The sequence below is a fragment of the Aegilops tauschii genome, chromosome 4, assembly GCF_002575655.3.
Source record: "Aegilops tauschii subsp. strangulata cultivar AL8/78 chromosome 4, Aet v6.0, whole genome shotgun sequence".
NCBI classification, from domain to species: domain Eukaryota; kingdom Viridiplantae; phylum Streptophyta; class Magnoliopsida; order Poales; family Poaceae; genus Aegilops; species Aegilops tauschii.
The window spans coordinates 100,523,498-100,539,497 of record NC_053038.3 but is presented as its reverse complement, the minus strand read 5'-3'; the positions used below and the strand labels follow the sequence as shown (position 1 = coordinate 100,539,497).

General features: G+C 49.1%; 1 protein-coding gene and 2 long non-coding RNA genes across 3 annotated transcripts; 2 read left to right on the top strand and 1 right to left on the bottom strand.

Annotated features, from left to right (window-relative positions):
* The first annotated feature begins 2,226 nt into the window (after nt 1-2,226).
* On the top strand, nt 2,227-2,990 carry LOC120962423 (uncharacterized). Its single transcript, XR_005753184.3, has 2 exons — nt 2,227-2,324; nt 2,466-2,990. It is a non-coding gene; the product is annotated as an uncharacterized lncRNA (long non-coding RNA).
* Nucleotides 2,991-6,122: 3,132 nt separating this feature from the next.
* Nucleotides 6,123-7,726, bottom strand: LOC109760495 (B3 domain-containing protein Os11g0156000). Its single transcript, XM_020319305.2, has 3 exons — nt 7,093-7,726; nt 6,808-7,000; nt 6,123-6,709 (listed from the first exon to the last, which is right to left on the bottom strand). Exons 1-3 carry the CDS (start codon nt 7,724-7,726, stop codon nt 6,697-6,699), a joined length of 840 nt encoding a protein of 279 aa, XP_020174894.1. The 3' UTR covers nt 6,123-6,696.
* LOC109760496 (uncharacterized) lies at nt 6,826-10,984 on the top strand. The gene is made up of 3 exons (XR_012181465.1): nt 6,826-7,035; nt 9,733-9,835; nt 10,223-10,984. It is a non-coding gene; the product is annotated as an uncharacterized lncRNA (long non-coding RNA).
* Nucleotides 10,985-16,000: the final 5,016 nt, after the last annotated feature.

The following is a 16,000-nucleotide window of genomic DNA, read 5'->3' as shown; positions in this document are numbered from 1 at the left end:
TCTCAGAAAGCGCTTCCATGGGGGAGATACGACCACGAGCAAACAACTGAGCGCGACGGGGCTCAAACTCCTTACGGAGTCGAGACAAGAACTCGTAGACACGATGAAACTCCAAATCAGCCCGCACAGCCTAGCAACACTGACAAGTACGACAACCAGCGGTGCGTAGAGAATCAAGCTGACGCCAGATAGCAGAACTCTGTGCATAGAACTCATCAACAGTGGAGTCACCCTGCTGAAGAGCATGCTCCTGACGAACCACAGACGGGTATAAGGCATCATCAGAGGGCTGATAGCGCTGACGAAGCCGAGTCCACATCTCAAATACAGTAGAGAGGCCGAGAAACTCAGAGGCAAACTGAGGCAGAACACTAGCAGTCAAAACAGCTGCGGCACGAGCGTCATCATCAAGCCACTGAGTGTAAGCAGACAGAGCTGCATGATAAGTCTGAAGTGCGTCCTCATAGGTCTGAACCTGCTCATCATAAGCAAGAACGGCAGCGTCATCAGCCAGCTTAGCTGCATCCTTTGCAGCCTGATCAGCGTCGGCAGCAAGAACCGGTGGCGGCGGCGGAGTAGGAGCCATAGGAGGAACTGGACACGGCGGACTGGGGACCTCGCCAGAAAGAACGCCCCATAGACGGATGCCACGCATATGAATGCGCATGAAGCCAACGAACTCGGTGTAGTTAGTGCCATCAAAAATCACCGGACAACGAGGAACAACAACATAGCCCGATGCAGCAGACATTTTTTTCTTTCTTTTTTGTTGGAAAGATGCAGCTCTCCTGCTAAGAAGACGAACCAGAGCCGGGTCGGGCGGGAGGACGAGCGGCAGGACCTGGCGACGGGCGATCTGAGCCGGGACGGGCGCTGCAGGATCGAGCAGGTGGACGAGCGGGAGGACCTGGCGACGGGCCTGAGCCGGGTCAGGCGGGAGGACGAGCGGGAGGACCTGGCGACGGGCGATCTGAGCCGGGTCGGGCGCGGCCGGATCGAGCGATCGGGCGAGCGGGATCAGGCAAGCGAGCTGGCGATCTGGCGACGGTGGACCTGGCGATGCGGGATGCGCCTAGCGAGCGGGATCGGGCGCTGCTTGCTCGGGCGATCGGGGCGAATGGGAGAAGCGGGCCTGGCGATGGCGAGCGGTTGGAGCGGGCCTGGCGGCGGGGAGAGAGAGGAGAAACCGGCAGCCAGACCAGAGGAAACACGGCGGCGGCGGTGAAGAGGATCAAGCACGAGTTACAAGTGCTAAAAAAAACCTATGCTCTAATACCATGATAGGAATATGCAACTTGTATTTCCAGGTGGCCATAGGCCAGTATATATACATGTACAGGTGTGGAATATATGCAGGAAACCTCTTATACAATAGGGTAAATACGAAAGGTTACATGGCTATATATATATATATAACTCTAACAATAACAAGTGAACGACAGACAGTCTGAGATATGAGAGTTTCTTAAATTATTACCTTATTTTTGTCGTGGCATTGCTATGTGCGGAGAGGTCCTCTTGCTGTCTTGGTTGGGAAAAGCTGGCATCAGGTTAGATATTCCTCTTTGTCTGGTAATAGATACTCTCACATGCAACCGTTATTCTTATCAATCTATACACAAAACGTGATCAGAATGACTGTGCTCATCATCATTTTGATGCAATGCCGGTCAAAAGTGTAGTCTCATGTAGCACCATGATTGCTGGGTACTCGTAGTGGAGTTCTGGTACCTTTTTCCAGTGATGCACCAAGAAGGGATGCACATGAGTGAATTTACCTTTAGCAGCACTCTATGTGCATGTCCTGGAAAATATGCTTTGTGTAAATGCAAGCAGTTACACGCCATGGTCCTCAACCTTGCACCGGACTCCAGTAGTTCTGTCAGAACTGTAGTTCGTGATGTTTATGCAAAGCTCAATATGATTTAAGGATGCAAGCCGGATTTGTGAAAAGATGCCACAGAGAACTGCAGTTACATGTAGCTCGTTGCTTGCAGGGTATGCGCATAATGCTCTTCAGATAGCACAAAGGGAAGGTGTACTGTTGAATGGATTCACTCTTTCTGTTATCCTTAGTACATGTGCATGTTTAGCATTGATAATTGAGGGTCTCTCAGCTGAATACAATAATTGCAAAGTACAATTTTCATGGAAACATCTTGGTTGGAGCATATCTCCTGGATATCATCTATGCATGGGTTGCCTGCAGGTTGGAGGAAGGGGCGTGGGGGGGTGCAATGGTCGCTGGTTTTTCTAGGCATGCTCGCTCTTGAGGAGTTAAGATTCTTTTCAAGCAAATTCAGGGGTTAAGGGTTTCTCTGAAGGTAAGGTACCTGTTTACCTGTATTGTCAGTATGCAGTCATCCGGGCTTATTTGTAGAGGTCCATCACTACTTAAGATTGCTAATGAGTGATGACTGATCATTCGGTTGAACCTGGCTAATATCTTTCTCTGCTTTTTAAAGGTTGATGTTTCTGGATGAGCTAGGAAGACTGACAAGGCCTGGGATTTGGTTTTAGTAACGGTGTTTGAACCTACTGCTTCTATGTGAGGATCTTTGCCAGGGTAATGCAGGAGCTACAGGAGAATAAGATTAGCCAGAATAGAGACCGAGCAGTTTTTCCAACTTGGACCTGACAAGGGTGGAAACCATATTTGACATTCAGATATGTATGCTGCCAGTCCAAAGTGGGATATTATCTTGACGACAGAGACAGAGCACCCTCTATAGTAAGTTAAAGGTAATTTACCGTGAGATGAGAAGATCTCTTCACAGGACCAGCTAATACACAATGTGACCTTCATGTATGTGCATGACTACTCGAAGGGGGAGGCTGGAGCTGCTTAAACACCTAAGTGAGGATTTGTCACTTTCTTTGGTTTAATCAACTTAAGTTAGTATTACCAATTATTATGATATGCAAAACCTTAGGATCTGTATATTCTATTTCTCCATGAGTTCATGAAGACTGCAACCCATCTTATTGAACGCCTGGTCATTGCCAGATATCTGTAGATTCAACCATTTTAAGGATGGTTCATGTTCTTGTGGGGACTTCTGGGGATTGACAACTGAATGAGACCAATCATCTTGAGTGGTGCTCCCATCATGTAGCAAATTATTGTCCCGTGAGTAGTGGCTCTGCTGCTTTAAAGATCCATGTCGACTTATATTGTGAATTGGCCATTCAAGTCAATAATGTCATGCTGCTGACCCCATTTGGTGTAATATCAGCAGTGTCATCTGAACTGTGCACAGCAAATGGTTGCCCAGATGTGGGTCCTTGATCATCTGAACAGACCGAGTGACCTACAAGCTCTTATCTTGTACAGTAGTTGCGCCATACATCATAAGACAATACCTACATGTGCAAGATTTATTCATGTAGAAATATGCTGGAAGTGGATTTCTTTGTGCCGTGCCCCTGTTGATTTGGGTGTCTCAGGAAATAATTCGCAATACTGGGCACTATTGTCTATGGGTGTGCTGCAGTAGATAACTGCAGCGATTGATACACATCTTGGTTTGCTACCTTATGATTTCACCATCCTCATTGTTGTTTCCGATCAAAGAATGATGAGCTATGGAAAGTGGTATGTTCCATTCCCTCATCAGTGTTCCCACTCTCATGTGTTCTGCAATTTGTTAACACTTATTTGTTATTTCATATTTGATACTGTATTTCACCTTGTTGCGTTGAACATAATTGTTACTGGAAAATGTGCTGCATCAATGCAAACCTACTCTATGTAGGATTTAAATCTATTTAACTTTTTGGAGAAATTTTGCACGGATCTTAATGTAAGATCTCATGGATACAACATCGACTGAGACCTCGTGAAGTCTCTGTCGACTGAGACTTAGCAAGACTGCAGGAAAAATCCATGTATAACTTGATTCTGTGATTCATCTCTTGTGACTTGTACAGTTGGAAACCAAGTTACCCTGAATCTTTAGTCAGACATTATACAAAATTTTATTTCTCAACAATATTTGTCTTTGTCTACCATCTGGGTAGCTCCCATTTGACATGTAGCTGTTTCCTCTTTGCAGACAACTGTTTTTATTTGTTTCTCCAGAAAATAAAATAACCCCGAATTCTGATGCTTTGTTTTTTTTCCTTTGGAAAGTGTCATCACTTTCATTGCTCAAAATTAAATATTAAACTAATCTATTTGTTGTCATATGGTCTAGGGGGTTGCTATTCTGAGACTTGACTCATATCTCGCCAACGATTCGGAGGCCTACTCATTCTCTTTGTACCACAACAAGACACGGGACAAAATCTCAGACACAGTGTATATGCTTGTCCATATGTTATCATTAACAGCTTAAATATATGCGTAGTTTCCACATTGGCACATCATATAGTTTTATAGGACAATCAGGTATACCTTAGGCACTTATTACAGTCCTCCAATGGCCCGCCATCTCTGCATCCTGCACCTGTTTTTCTCAAGGAAAGTACTGTTTCTGTACAAAAGCAGGCGTCTAGAACCACTAGCAGGTACTGGGGAGAACGGCAAACGATGCATATAACTACAGTAAGACATGAGCATTCATCAGGCCAGCCCGTTCCTTGTGGACCATGCTGGCTCATGAGCCTCACCTCATGAAGGCAGTGACTTATTTGGAAAGCAACGAGATCCAGTGGCTGATGCCTGATGGGTGCATCATGGCCAGCATATTGTAGGCCCCGTTCGTGTGTCGATCCGGCCTCTGGCACCCCGTTTGCATCGTGTGGGTCGATCCAGTGGCTGATTCACTCATCTGATGCACCCTCGTGGCACTGTTGCTCATGTTTTGCTTTGATGTTTCTTCCGTAGTCCTGTATATTTTTTTTTGACTTTTCACAATAATGCTACACAGTAGGGCATAGTTAATAGGTTTTGTTCCCAGCTTAAAAAACTGCAGATTTGGCTGCAAGTCTTTACGCAGATGATGCGATTAGCCTGCACTTTTCAGCTGCACCTTCTCGGTATGTGTTACATAGAGTGAGAGTCTGCTTTACCATTATGGCACTCACATGACCCATTTGCGCTAATGCTAAGATAGATTGGTTTTGGTGTTCAAAAGTGTTAATCATGTAACCCTGGGATGAAATGCATTCATGCTTTTGGAATTAGTGAAAGCTTGCCCCTGCAGTGCACATGGCTCGTGTTTCAGTAGTGGACAGGAAATCTCGCTGTTGATACAGTAGTTAGCCTGCTAGTTTTAATCATCGTTTCCACAGTTGATCAGTCGAATGATCTAGGACCTTGTTTAATTAGCTTGTCTCGGTATTCTCCACTACGTACTTGCATGTATGTAGCAAGACCTACTTCTCAGGCAACTTGCACCTGCAATCTCTAGTCTTTACAACAAGTGCTTACACCAGATTGGTGACCTAGGTGTTAGGCTTTTAATCTAGATTCTCCAGGCACTTTATTTTAGCCTCGGCGTGTTTCGCAAGCTGGCAGTACGGCTAATCTTTTATGGCTGGCGACGGCTTGCCCTCTGCTAAGACTTGGAAGAGCAGGTATCACCAAGTCAGTTTAGCTCATGTTCCTCCAGCATCTACTTTGTAACATTGACTGGTAATAACAATAACATGTTGTTTGTCTCATGCTGGTTTGTTTACGTAGGCAACAAAGCTGGAGACATAGCTCTAATTTTCTTTTGGTACATGTTTGTGAGGAATCATGCTGGTTATTGGAGTTTAGCGGCCTTTTGTGTCTGGACTTGGTGCCTGTTAGACCATCAGCTTAGCCAGCCTTTTCTTTCAGTATCCTATTAGGGGAAACTGAGCCCACTTGCACATTCATCTTTTGTTGAACTTTTCCTCCCCGAGGGAACAAAAAGGTTGAGACCGACCACTAAATATTAAGATAAGGGAAAATCCGCAGCTGTGGGCATCATTTATGCTAGTACATCATTTTTTAGTGTTGGGCATTTGCTAAATTTTCCTTTCATGAAATTGTTATATGTTTCCATGTATTCACATGAATCAGTTCATGCCCGGCACAGACATGAAAAATATCCCTTATTCGCTTATTCCTAACAGGGCCTTTTTTTTTTGAAGCGGAGGCAAAAGATTTAAAGTAACAGAATACATTGCTACTTAATCCTTGCACCTCTAGGTGGGAGTGAAAGCATTGAGCCTATTGATTGCAAAAGTGAAAGCAGTTACACCACCACCAATTGATTGCATGAGCTCTACAACAGTAGAACTGTACATAAAAGAGAGAGGGGAGAGAACAAAATCCCCATGGGGATGTTTCTTGAGCAGGCAGGAGAGGATACATCAGCTTCAGAGGTTCTTCTTGGCCCCCACTGAAGCACTCACTCACAGACATGACACATACATACACAAGTCTGTCTCTCTGTCTAGCTCTCTCTCCCCCTCTCTTTTTCCTGAATCCTCCCCTCACCCATGCCTGCCGCCGTACATCAAATGGTGTTTCTGGAAGACAAAAAGGGGAGAAAACAAGAAAAAGAAAAGGGGCGATGAATGGATGGATGGATGGGTGGATGGAAGATTGACTGGGGAACAAGGGATCTCCCCACTTCCTCTCTTTTCCTTCCACGGGTCAATTCAAACCTGTCACTTGGTGCATAGCAGCAGTAGTAGCCTGGTGGTGGTGGTAGTAAACTTGTTCCACTTGTTCAGCTCATGCAAAGAAAGGCATGGCATCAGATCTCCTCGTCATCTTCTTCATGAACTGCCCCTGTCATGTCAAGTTCTTGATTGGTCAATTTTCAGAATTATATGTGGCTACTTGTCGCGATCAGTGATGATTCAACTCATTGATGTTTCAGTACTGACCAGTTGCTGGGAACTGGAGACACGGCGGCGTAGGGGCTCTGGTGCACGTAGCCGTACATCGCCGGCGTCGCGGGGGCGGCTTCTGCCTCTGGCTCTGGCCCGCAGTCGAGGTTCACGCCGAACAGCCTGAGCTGGCGTGTCGGTGCCGAGGCTGGGCTGCAGCTCCTTGTGTCCGCGTCCCACTGGGATTCTCCTGCGATTGTTCATTCACCAGAAATGGCGTTAGAGGTATGAAATGGTAACGTGTCTTGTTCTGTTCCTCAGTTCATGCAGTCTTAACCTTACCTGCATGATGCATGTCGCTGTGATCGTGCTCTGCTGAGCGACGGTAGGCGTGGGAGGTGGCCGGGCTAGTAGGGTATGAGGTGGATGTGCTGTAGCACATCGGGCTCCATGGCTGCTGGTGCTGCTGCTGCTCCCTGGGACTCTGACCAGACGCCGGCACAACACGCACGGCAGGCGGTGGTGCCACTGCCGTTGATGCACCAACGTCGCCGCGACGCCTGCAGCCGATGAAGAGTCGGTCGCCGGTGCCGAGACCGCGCACCCTCTCAAAGTGCACGACGTCACCGGCTTCCAGATGCTTCTCCTTGACGTACCGGCTCCAGCCCTTGGTGAGCACGTAGCTCTGGCTGCTCGTCCAGTACGAGTACCGGAACCGCCATGGCTTGCCGGCCTCGTCGTCGAAGGACAGGAGCAGGCCCTTCTCCCCAGAGTCGCCGCCAAGAGGGAAGCATCTCTCGGCGTGCTGCTTGGGGATCACCAGCCTGTTGAGCTTGCCTACATCGCTGGGCGTGAGGGCCTTCTCAAACAGGTGCTCCTTCTCGTAGTGGTACTGCTGGTAGTGCAGGTTCGTGTACATGGCCACGCCCCATGGCCATGCATTGGGGTGCTCCTGGGAGAGAGGATTCATGGCCATCCTAGCTAGCTGCTGGGTGGAAAACGTGTTAGGCTCTTGTTGTCTCTGGCAAAAGCTGGGACGATCGATCGAGTAGGAATAGCTAGCAGTGGTGATGGTGTGTGGTGTAGAGAACCATGCAGATGTCATGGGCAGGCATTTATAGCCTACCAAGGGGAGGGAGCTTTGGGGGTGCCCATGTGATGAATTAATATTTTCTCTGGCACATGAGGGCTCAGCAGCTAGCTCAGTGCATTTTGATCTTGGAGGGAGCATAGTATTTTTAAACCTAGGTAGACAGGAAGAATCGTTGCTGGGGTTAGAATATATTTATGTGTGGTTTCTTTCAGTGTGTAGCTGCTGCTGATGCTGAGGTTAGAATATGTAGTTTCAGTGTGTAGCTAGCTGCTGATGAGGAATGATCAGGTGGTGGTGCTTCAAAGTTGGTGCCTGGCCATTGTGGCCTAATCACAGCCATCCAAGAGGTGGAGTAGAATAGAGTAGGCCCTACCACTGCTTCCATGTGCCTTGGTGGTTGGAGGCTATGTGTGAGTAACCACTGTCATTAGCTTCCCATTTCCTCTAACCAGGGAATATATTCCAGCTTTCCCATTCTATTTCCAAGTATCCGGCCTCCCATTTTTACCTGGCTTTGGCAGTCGATTGCCAATAAGAGTCCATTCTACTGTGCACTTTCAACTGAATAACATGCAGTAGTAGTAGTAGTAGTAATTGACCGACATGATGGATTAGCTGGAAGAGATGGGTTGATAATTTGGCAGAAATTTTTATGGTTTAAACCTGTGGTCCGCTTGGAATAGCTGGTAGGCAATTACTTGTTCAGGTCCGTCTTGGTACTGCCTGGCCTCGCCGGATGTGACATTTGAGGGCGTATGGACCGTGGGATTTAAGTATCATGCGCTATCATGTGGTACTAGCACCAGCCATTTTTATTTTTCCATCTCAGATTCAACACAATCAAGAGTCCTGCCAGGTCTGTCTAATTGAATGCCTGGCTGACAACCTAACCGAGCAGAAGGACTTGCAAGCAAGGTGCTGGTTTTGGCTGGATTCTTACACAATGGCTTCAATTTGACTGTAAGGTAGTAGTACTAGTGTTATTTCCATTTGGTGCAGGACAACTCGTGTCATAAATAAATCAAACGAGTTCATGGCTGGGCAGTGGGCAAGTAGGGAGAAGTGGACAATTGATGTGCGATTGAGAGACCAATTATTTCCTCCTACTCATTAATCTCGCAAGTTTAGCATTTTCTAAGGTTGACACGATTGTGTATCTTCTAAAACTCAAACTCTGTTTCTGAAAGTTCAGTCCAACTTCTAGTAAAATAAATTCAGTCCAACAAACTAAACCCGCTTCGCTGGTGCGTGCTGTCATAGTGCTACAATCCAGTATGTGCGCTACAGTGCCTGCAACGGTCCAGGAGGCCATGACAACCTGCCTCTCTTGAGGGTACAGAAGGGGGGGTTTTGGTTGGATGAATGATTTAATTTCTTGTGTCCTAATAAACATTAGGCGTTTGGGGAGCACCTATCGTCGCTAAAGGATTGGAATCACAGGACATTGGGTGATCTGTTTTTTTTCTTTCTTTTATAAATCTATAATGGCAGATCTGTATCAGATTCCATAAAATATCAGGGACAAAATCCGCGATGTCGCTTTGCTTGCTTCTTTGGAGACAGGCATTCCGTCACATGGTTTTGGGGGAAGCTGTTATGGCTAGATGCATTGTGTGCTGACTAATGCATGCATGCTTATGTTAACTGTTATTCAGTTTGCCAAACTTTGGAGGAACCAGAGAGGTCATTTTTATGTTAGGGTGTACTGTCAAGAATCTAATCATAGCAATGATTTAATAGATCTAAACAAATCACCCTCCTGTTCATTTCATTTTCTTTCATTCTGCCCCCTGCTTTCTGTTAATCCTGCACCAGAATAATGGGGATATACATGTACGTGATCATAATCTCACGTGGCCTTGTCATTGCCTCTTCTGCTTTCTGTTCAGCGTTCATGGTGATGGTGCTTCAAGTTCCCAAACGCCAGGATGAGAACTGGACCTGCACAGAGATCGTGCACCCTTCTCCAGTTTCCAACGGATTGTGAATCAGGTGATAAGATTTTTGTCCCCAGTTAGTCTCCACTATTTCGTATTTGCGTTGTCAGCGTGTACAGCTCCCAGCCCTCATAGTTACTCCTATTTTATACAAATTCCCAGGAAATTATATATTCCGTAGTTTTCTTTGTGCGTGCACACAGATTATGCAATAAAAAAAATTGAGTCTCAGTAGCTACATGATTATATATACTTAATCACATGGATTGACCTCGTTAAACTACAAGTGTTGTGTTTAGCCCTAGGTGTGGTGCTATGCAGAAATGGAATAAGCGCTCACTATTTTGTTTTGAGAAAACTGGTAATACGCGCATTATGTGCACGCATGATATATCTAGTGGAATTTAAGATGTTTGATCAATACGATTTTCTTTTCTTTCAGAATCACAAGTTGGGTGTGGAGTAATGGACTAGTTTAACATAGTCAGTTAAATTTCGTCCTGTCGACTGCATGTCTAGACTTTGGCCAAGAATCAAGAACGAACTGCAATCATATATACGTAAGTACCTGCAAGTTGCAACTTGATTTTATTGTGTGTTTGTCAAGGAGTGGCTGGGTAACTAGAATATTATCAGTCATATGCCGAACACATTGGTGTAGTGCATGCACTTGTGAAATTTGACCAAGTGTATCATACTTAAACATGACCATGAATAGGGAGGGACTAGGGAGCCACGCTGCAGGTCCTTTTTCCTTAGCTCAATGATGCAGCTCACCTGCCCAATCTTTTGATAATGCAGGTTTGGTTTCTCCATGCACATGAATGAGTTGGTATCCCATGGAATTGAATACAAGATAACTCAAGATAAGGGGACACATGCTAATGCTCCTAGTTTAGTTATCCCTGTGGTCTCAGCTCCTTTCCAAGAGGCGATGCATGTTTTGCCAAGTTCATGCAGATGTGGGACTTGGAGCCTTGAGTGCAGCATGTTACTCCCCCCCTATTCACAAATATATACATGCCACCATGGGAAGTGTGCAATTAAGCATTACCAATCTTGGACCTTTTAATATTGCAAAACCAAAGGTATCTAGATGCCTTCATTTGAAATGATAATTGCCCCTTATGGGGTTAACGTTCGGATGGAAAATATATTCATAAAAAGAAACCCAGCATCCTAGCTGTTTGCTGACATATCATTACCTCTTGGAGACTGAGGCTATGTTAAAAGGCTAAAATGTCATGTCAACCTAATATGTAGAGCATTATGATGGCATTAGCTTAAGAGCCATGGTTCTTGCATCTAACACTTTGTGGTGATGGGCTGGCGAGCATCTACAATGTGATTCTGTTTTATCGAACACTGCCGCCTATTTATATCCTTGTTTTAAGCAGCCGCCTGTTTATATTGAAAACTCATTTCAAGATTCCGCTGCATGGTTTCCATTGTTTGGACTTTGGAGTGATAAAACCCTCCAAAATTAGTTGAGCTCGTTTTGTCATGGATACTTTTGTGTTTCTATGGAGAGAGAATCATAATTGTTTACCCTTGTTCAATTCATTTTATTATAAGACGTGAGCATTCGTGTATTGGGACCATGGTGCGCACAGCTGCTGTTTACCATTCTGCATTCATTGCCCGTCTGTGCGTGCCTCCTAAATTTCTGTCCCAGGAAATGGTGTGAGTGTGTGCAGCTGCCTGACCCTGACTGAACTGAATCTGCCCCCGCTGCAGCGATCTTTTGAGCAGATCCTTGTGGTGCGGTGGGATTGGGAACACGCAAGCGTGAGGTGAGGTCCAGACCAGCAGACGATCTAAACAGGGCTGGACTCTCTCCTTGCGCACTGAAAGAGTGACGTGATGGCGAAGAAGGTGACGGATGAGAGAAGGAAAAATGTTTCGTTTTCAGATGCCTTTAGTTTCCCCTTCCGGAGCCAGCATGCTGTCACAAGGTTGTCGATATCGATATCGGGGTACTGGCTACGTAGATCATTTCGGAATTGTATGATCGTATCTGCAACGTACTGTTGAATCATATCAGTATCGGGTTGTATTGTTACTCGGAAGATGGTCTGGTAGAAGATAGAATCATACTAGTATCGTAAATAAAATAGTAAGATACGTATCCTCCAGTCCAGTCAGCAGGGAGACCATTGACGAGGAGAAAGGAAGACGCAAGAGTAGGGCGCGGGGAGAGCTAAGCCTAAGGTGAAACTAGGGGAAATTTGCTGTCGGTCACGTAAGCATTTCGGAATTTAGGGCATATCCAACGGGCAACTCGCAAATTTTCTTCCACATTCGTTCGTGGACACGATTGCGGTAGACCGTCATTCAACCATAGCCGCATACATTTCAAACTCTTTTTTAACAAACTAGATGAAATTCGTGCAAACATGATCATATTTCATATAAATATGACGAATTTCGTACAAACACGGTGGATTTTCATTGCATTTCGAACCAAAAAAAAGGCCCAATCCTAAACCTATCCTACAGCGGCGGTGTCCGGCGTCTAAGCCCGTGTCTTCCTCCATCCGCCGTCTCCAAGAGCACCAGCGATAAGACCCGTGAAGTGAAGGTGCGGTCTCCGGCGAGAAAGAGTAGAACACGGAAGACTGACCGGCCCACATGGGACATAAGGCACTGCCGCCTCCCATGGCCTACCCATCCTCGGAGAAATTCGTGACCTGTCCGTTGCCAGTGGACGTGAGGTCCACGATGAAAATGGTAGTGCCGACGCTGTCGTCGTCCCACCGGGCCGCCGGATAGTTCGTCGGCGGCGCGTAGGAGGGGCAGTTGGCGTTATTCTCCTTCGCGAACGCCTGCAGCTGCGCCTCCGTGGATGCTGCTTCCTGGCGACCGACGGGTTGAGCGCGGACGACAACGTAGATGGCACGCTGCTCCGCAATGAAGTTGGGGTTCGCTGTGGCCATGGCCACCACGGCCTCCTCGCTCGTCGTAGATCTGGCCCTCCGCCAGCCGGTGTTGCTCCAAGAGGAACATGTTGTACCGTTGTTCCTCCTGTGCCTGCTGGAACGCCGACAAAGGCGCTGGCGCAGGCTGCACCTCCTCCATGGCGGTGTTGTAGTGCGCTTGCGTCTGCTTCATGGTGAAGCCGACGTGCACAGGAGGCGCGGGAGCCGGGGCGGTGTCGTTGGAGCCCATCTTCATTGTGGTGTCGTCCTCATCGTCGGAGACCTCGGGCGAGCTAGCCGGCAAGCCGGCCTCTATCCGCCTAGCACAGTGGCTCTGCCATGCGGCGGCAAGGGCGGCCACGTCGTGCTTCATCTTCGTGGAAAGGCTCTCCCACAGAGCTTCGTCGTCTGCAGTCATGGCAGATGTAGTGCAAGGGAGGAGGATGGAGAACGGCTTGTGTTGTGGTGTGGAGTTACCCGGGTGTGATCGCCTTTAAATAGCGGATTCCGGTGAGGCGAGGCGTCCGGGTGCGTCAATGCGCAGCGCTGGAGTGGGTTTCTCGGCCGGCGAGCCTGCTTAATGGCAGCATACGGACGGATAGGGGCATTGAGCGGGCGTGGTAGATATCCGTCCCATCCCTCCAGTCACGTGTCTTCGGCATTGAACAAGCGCGAACAGCGGAGAGCCGTCGCTGGCGGCGCACCACTTGAATGGCGGAGGCAATGAGAGGCCGCGTCCGCCCTGAGCCGTCTTCAATGTGGAGTTGCGCGGTCTACAACGACATGAATGCGGGTAGTTGGCGCCGGGCAAGGGAGCAGGGGTTTTGATGGGCCAGGGTGGTCAGGAGCGGGCGTGCGAGCGGTTCGGACTTCCGCAAAGCTTCCACATTTGTCTTCGGTTTGCGCGAGAAAACAAATCCGGACCGCGCCACATACCAATACAGAATCGCGGTGGATGGCTTCCGCGGTCCGGACAGCGCGTCCAAACGCATGCGGAGGTTTGCTGGTCTGCGTTGGAGATGCCCTTGATTGCCGCCAGCTCATAGTCATCGCAAAACAACGTACCATGCGCGTACGTTTGGCAACGGTACCAAGCCGACTCGTTGTTTACGGTTGAGCAAACAGTGAAGAGTAATGGTGACGACGAACAAGGTGAGGTGTGCGTGGCCGTGCGAGCAGTGCGCAGACACAGTGGGGTGTGCTGCGGGCTGATGGCGTGTTGCAGGACGCTGTGATCCATGTCCGGGCAAAAGGCACACCCGGCCAGCAGGTGAGTGATCGAGTAGGTGACCGCGACGCAGGGAGGGGCAGGTGCCGTGGTATGCCTTGCCACGGCGCGCCATGAGTGCGTGCACGCCATCGATCACCATCAGCGGCAGCGGCAGCTACAGGAGCTGGTCCTTTTCCTTCCCTGGCCCTGGCCGGCCCATGGCAACAGTTCGCCGCAGTCTGCGCATCGCACGCGCTTGCTCCCCTCCTCTCCTCTCCTGGTCCCCGTGCCCAGCTGCCATCCTTCACTTGCGCGGCAGCAGCAGCGCATGCGAAGCGACTTGCACTCCTCCTGGTCCTGCGCCACGGGATCTAAACAGCGATTCCCTCTTTTTTTTCCGCTTAACCGAATAGAGGTCTCGTTTGTGTTCAAAAAAGAAAAAAGAAAAAGAATAGAGGTCTCGTTCTCTTCCGCTGCGGTCTGATGCTGTGAAACGACTGATCGTACCAACACGTATTAGTCCCTAGCTAGTGAGTGTATGATACAAAGCTCAATTTAGAAGATACTTGCAACCCTTGAAATCCCCGGTAATTTTAGCTGAGTTCCGCGTTAAACAGACGTCGGTTAAAGTCTAGCATGCTGCTGCAAGATGCATCGTCAGTTCATCCTAGTACTCGGCGACTATTCTCCTATTCGAACATGTCAGTGTCATGAATTTCGGCCAATGGCCCTTCGACGAACATGTCAGTGTCATGATCTCATCCCTGGGCGGGCCGTACGTTATACCACTGTGTGCCCACTGAAACCCGCTCCTTTTTTCTACCCATGTGACGAACAGACGACGTGCGCCAAAAGTGAGCCAGTGATTATTTCCCCCCACCTGTTGCAGGGGGTCTCCGTCAGATGAGGAACGTGACACCTGAAACTCGTGTGCCAGGCACGGAGTGACGTCACCGGACCCGCGCGCGGGCCAGCGTGGGCCTTTTTCTGCCGTATGAACGGATCCGGCTTGTCAGGCCCGCGTGCTGGCTACCTCGGCTTCCCTGGATCATGTTCTTCAGTTCTACGGCAGCTCCCTGACACATCGCTCTGATATTAGGGCAACTCCAACGGGGCGACCCAAACGGACATGGATTTTGTTTCTTTTTTGTCCGTTTGTGTCGCCCGTCCGCCTAGCGGACATGAGGCGGACACGCACGGTCCGTGGATGTACCCAACACGCCGCTCGTGGATGACCCAAAGCGGACAAGCGAGATGCAGCTTTCCGCCTGACGCCGGCGCGTTTCTCCGTCGCCACAGCTTGCACTGGGAGAGTACGAGATCGAGGTGAGCGGGCGGAGTCGACGGCCAGCTCCGACGGCGACCTCCCACCCCTGCTTCCACGCGCCGCCGTCCACGTCGTCGAACTGGATCTGGTCGTAGAGGTCCCTGGCGGCGACGGCGGCCGCGGCGGAGGGCCGGCCTGCGGGTGAGGCGGGCGTGAGGGCCGGCGGGGGACGACGCGGTGGACCGAGAGGAGGGGAAGCTTAGGCGGAGGAAGGCGATGAGGAAGAAGAAGCAGGCGGCGGCGAGCTGGAGGACGCGGCGGGAGGAGGAGGAGGCGGAGGCGGGGCGGGGGTCGCGGCCGCCGCCGCCCGAGAAGAGGTGCATCGCCGCCGACAGGGAGTTGCTGCTGGTGCGGCTGTGGGAGGAGGCGGAGGTGGGGTGGGGGTCGCGGCTAGGGTCTTTCGATTGATTTTCTGGCTCGGTCACTGATACGTGGGTCCAGGGGTGGGTCCAGGGGCGGACATGAGAGGGAGGCAGCAGACGAGAGCGGACGACGAGAGCGCCCGCTTTTGTTCGCGCGAACCCATTTGTGGCCCATTTTTGCGTTCAGTTTGGGTCGGGACGGATGACAAACGGACAGCAGGCGGACACGGCGTCCGTTTGGGTCGCCCCGTTGGGCCAACTTTTGTGTCCGGATGACCCAAACGGATAAAATGGGTCGCCCCATTGGAGTTGCTCTTATGCTGTTGGATGGAGTTTTTTTTTTTGCAGAGGTAATAGCACCAGTGGTCCTGGAACTTGTCCAGGATGTAATGATCTAGTACAA

Excerpts from the sequence above, each read along its gene's own strand:
- LOC109760495 (XM_020319305.2), bottom strand. The coding sequence starts at position 7,726 with ATGGCCATGAATCCTCTCTCCCAGGAGCACCCCAATGCATGGCCATGG. Across the intron at positions 7,001-7,092 it reads CAGCGACATGCATCATGCAG|GAGAATCCCAGTGGGACGCG; the intron begins GTAAGGTTAAGA and ends GAACAATCGCAG.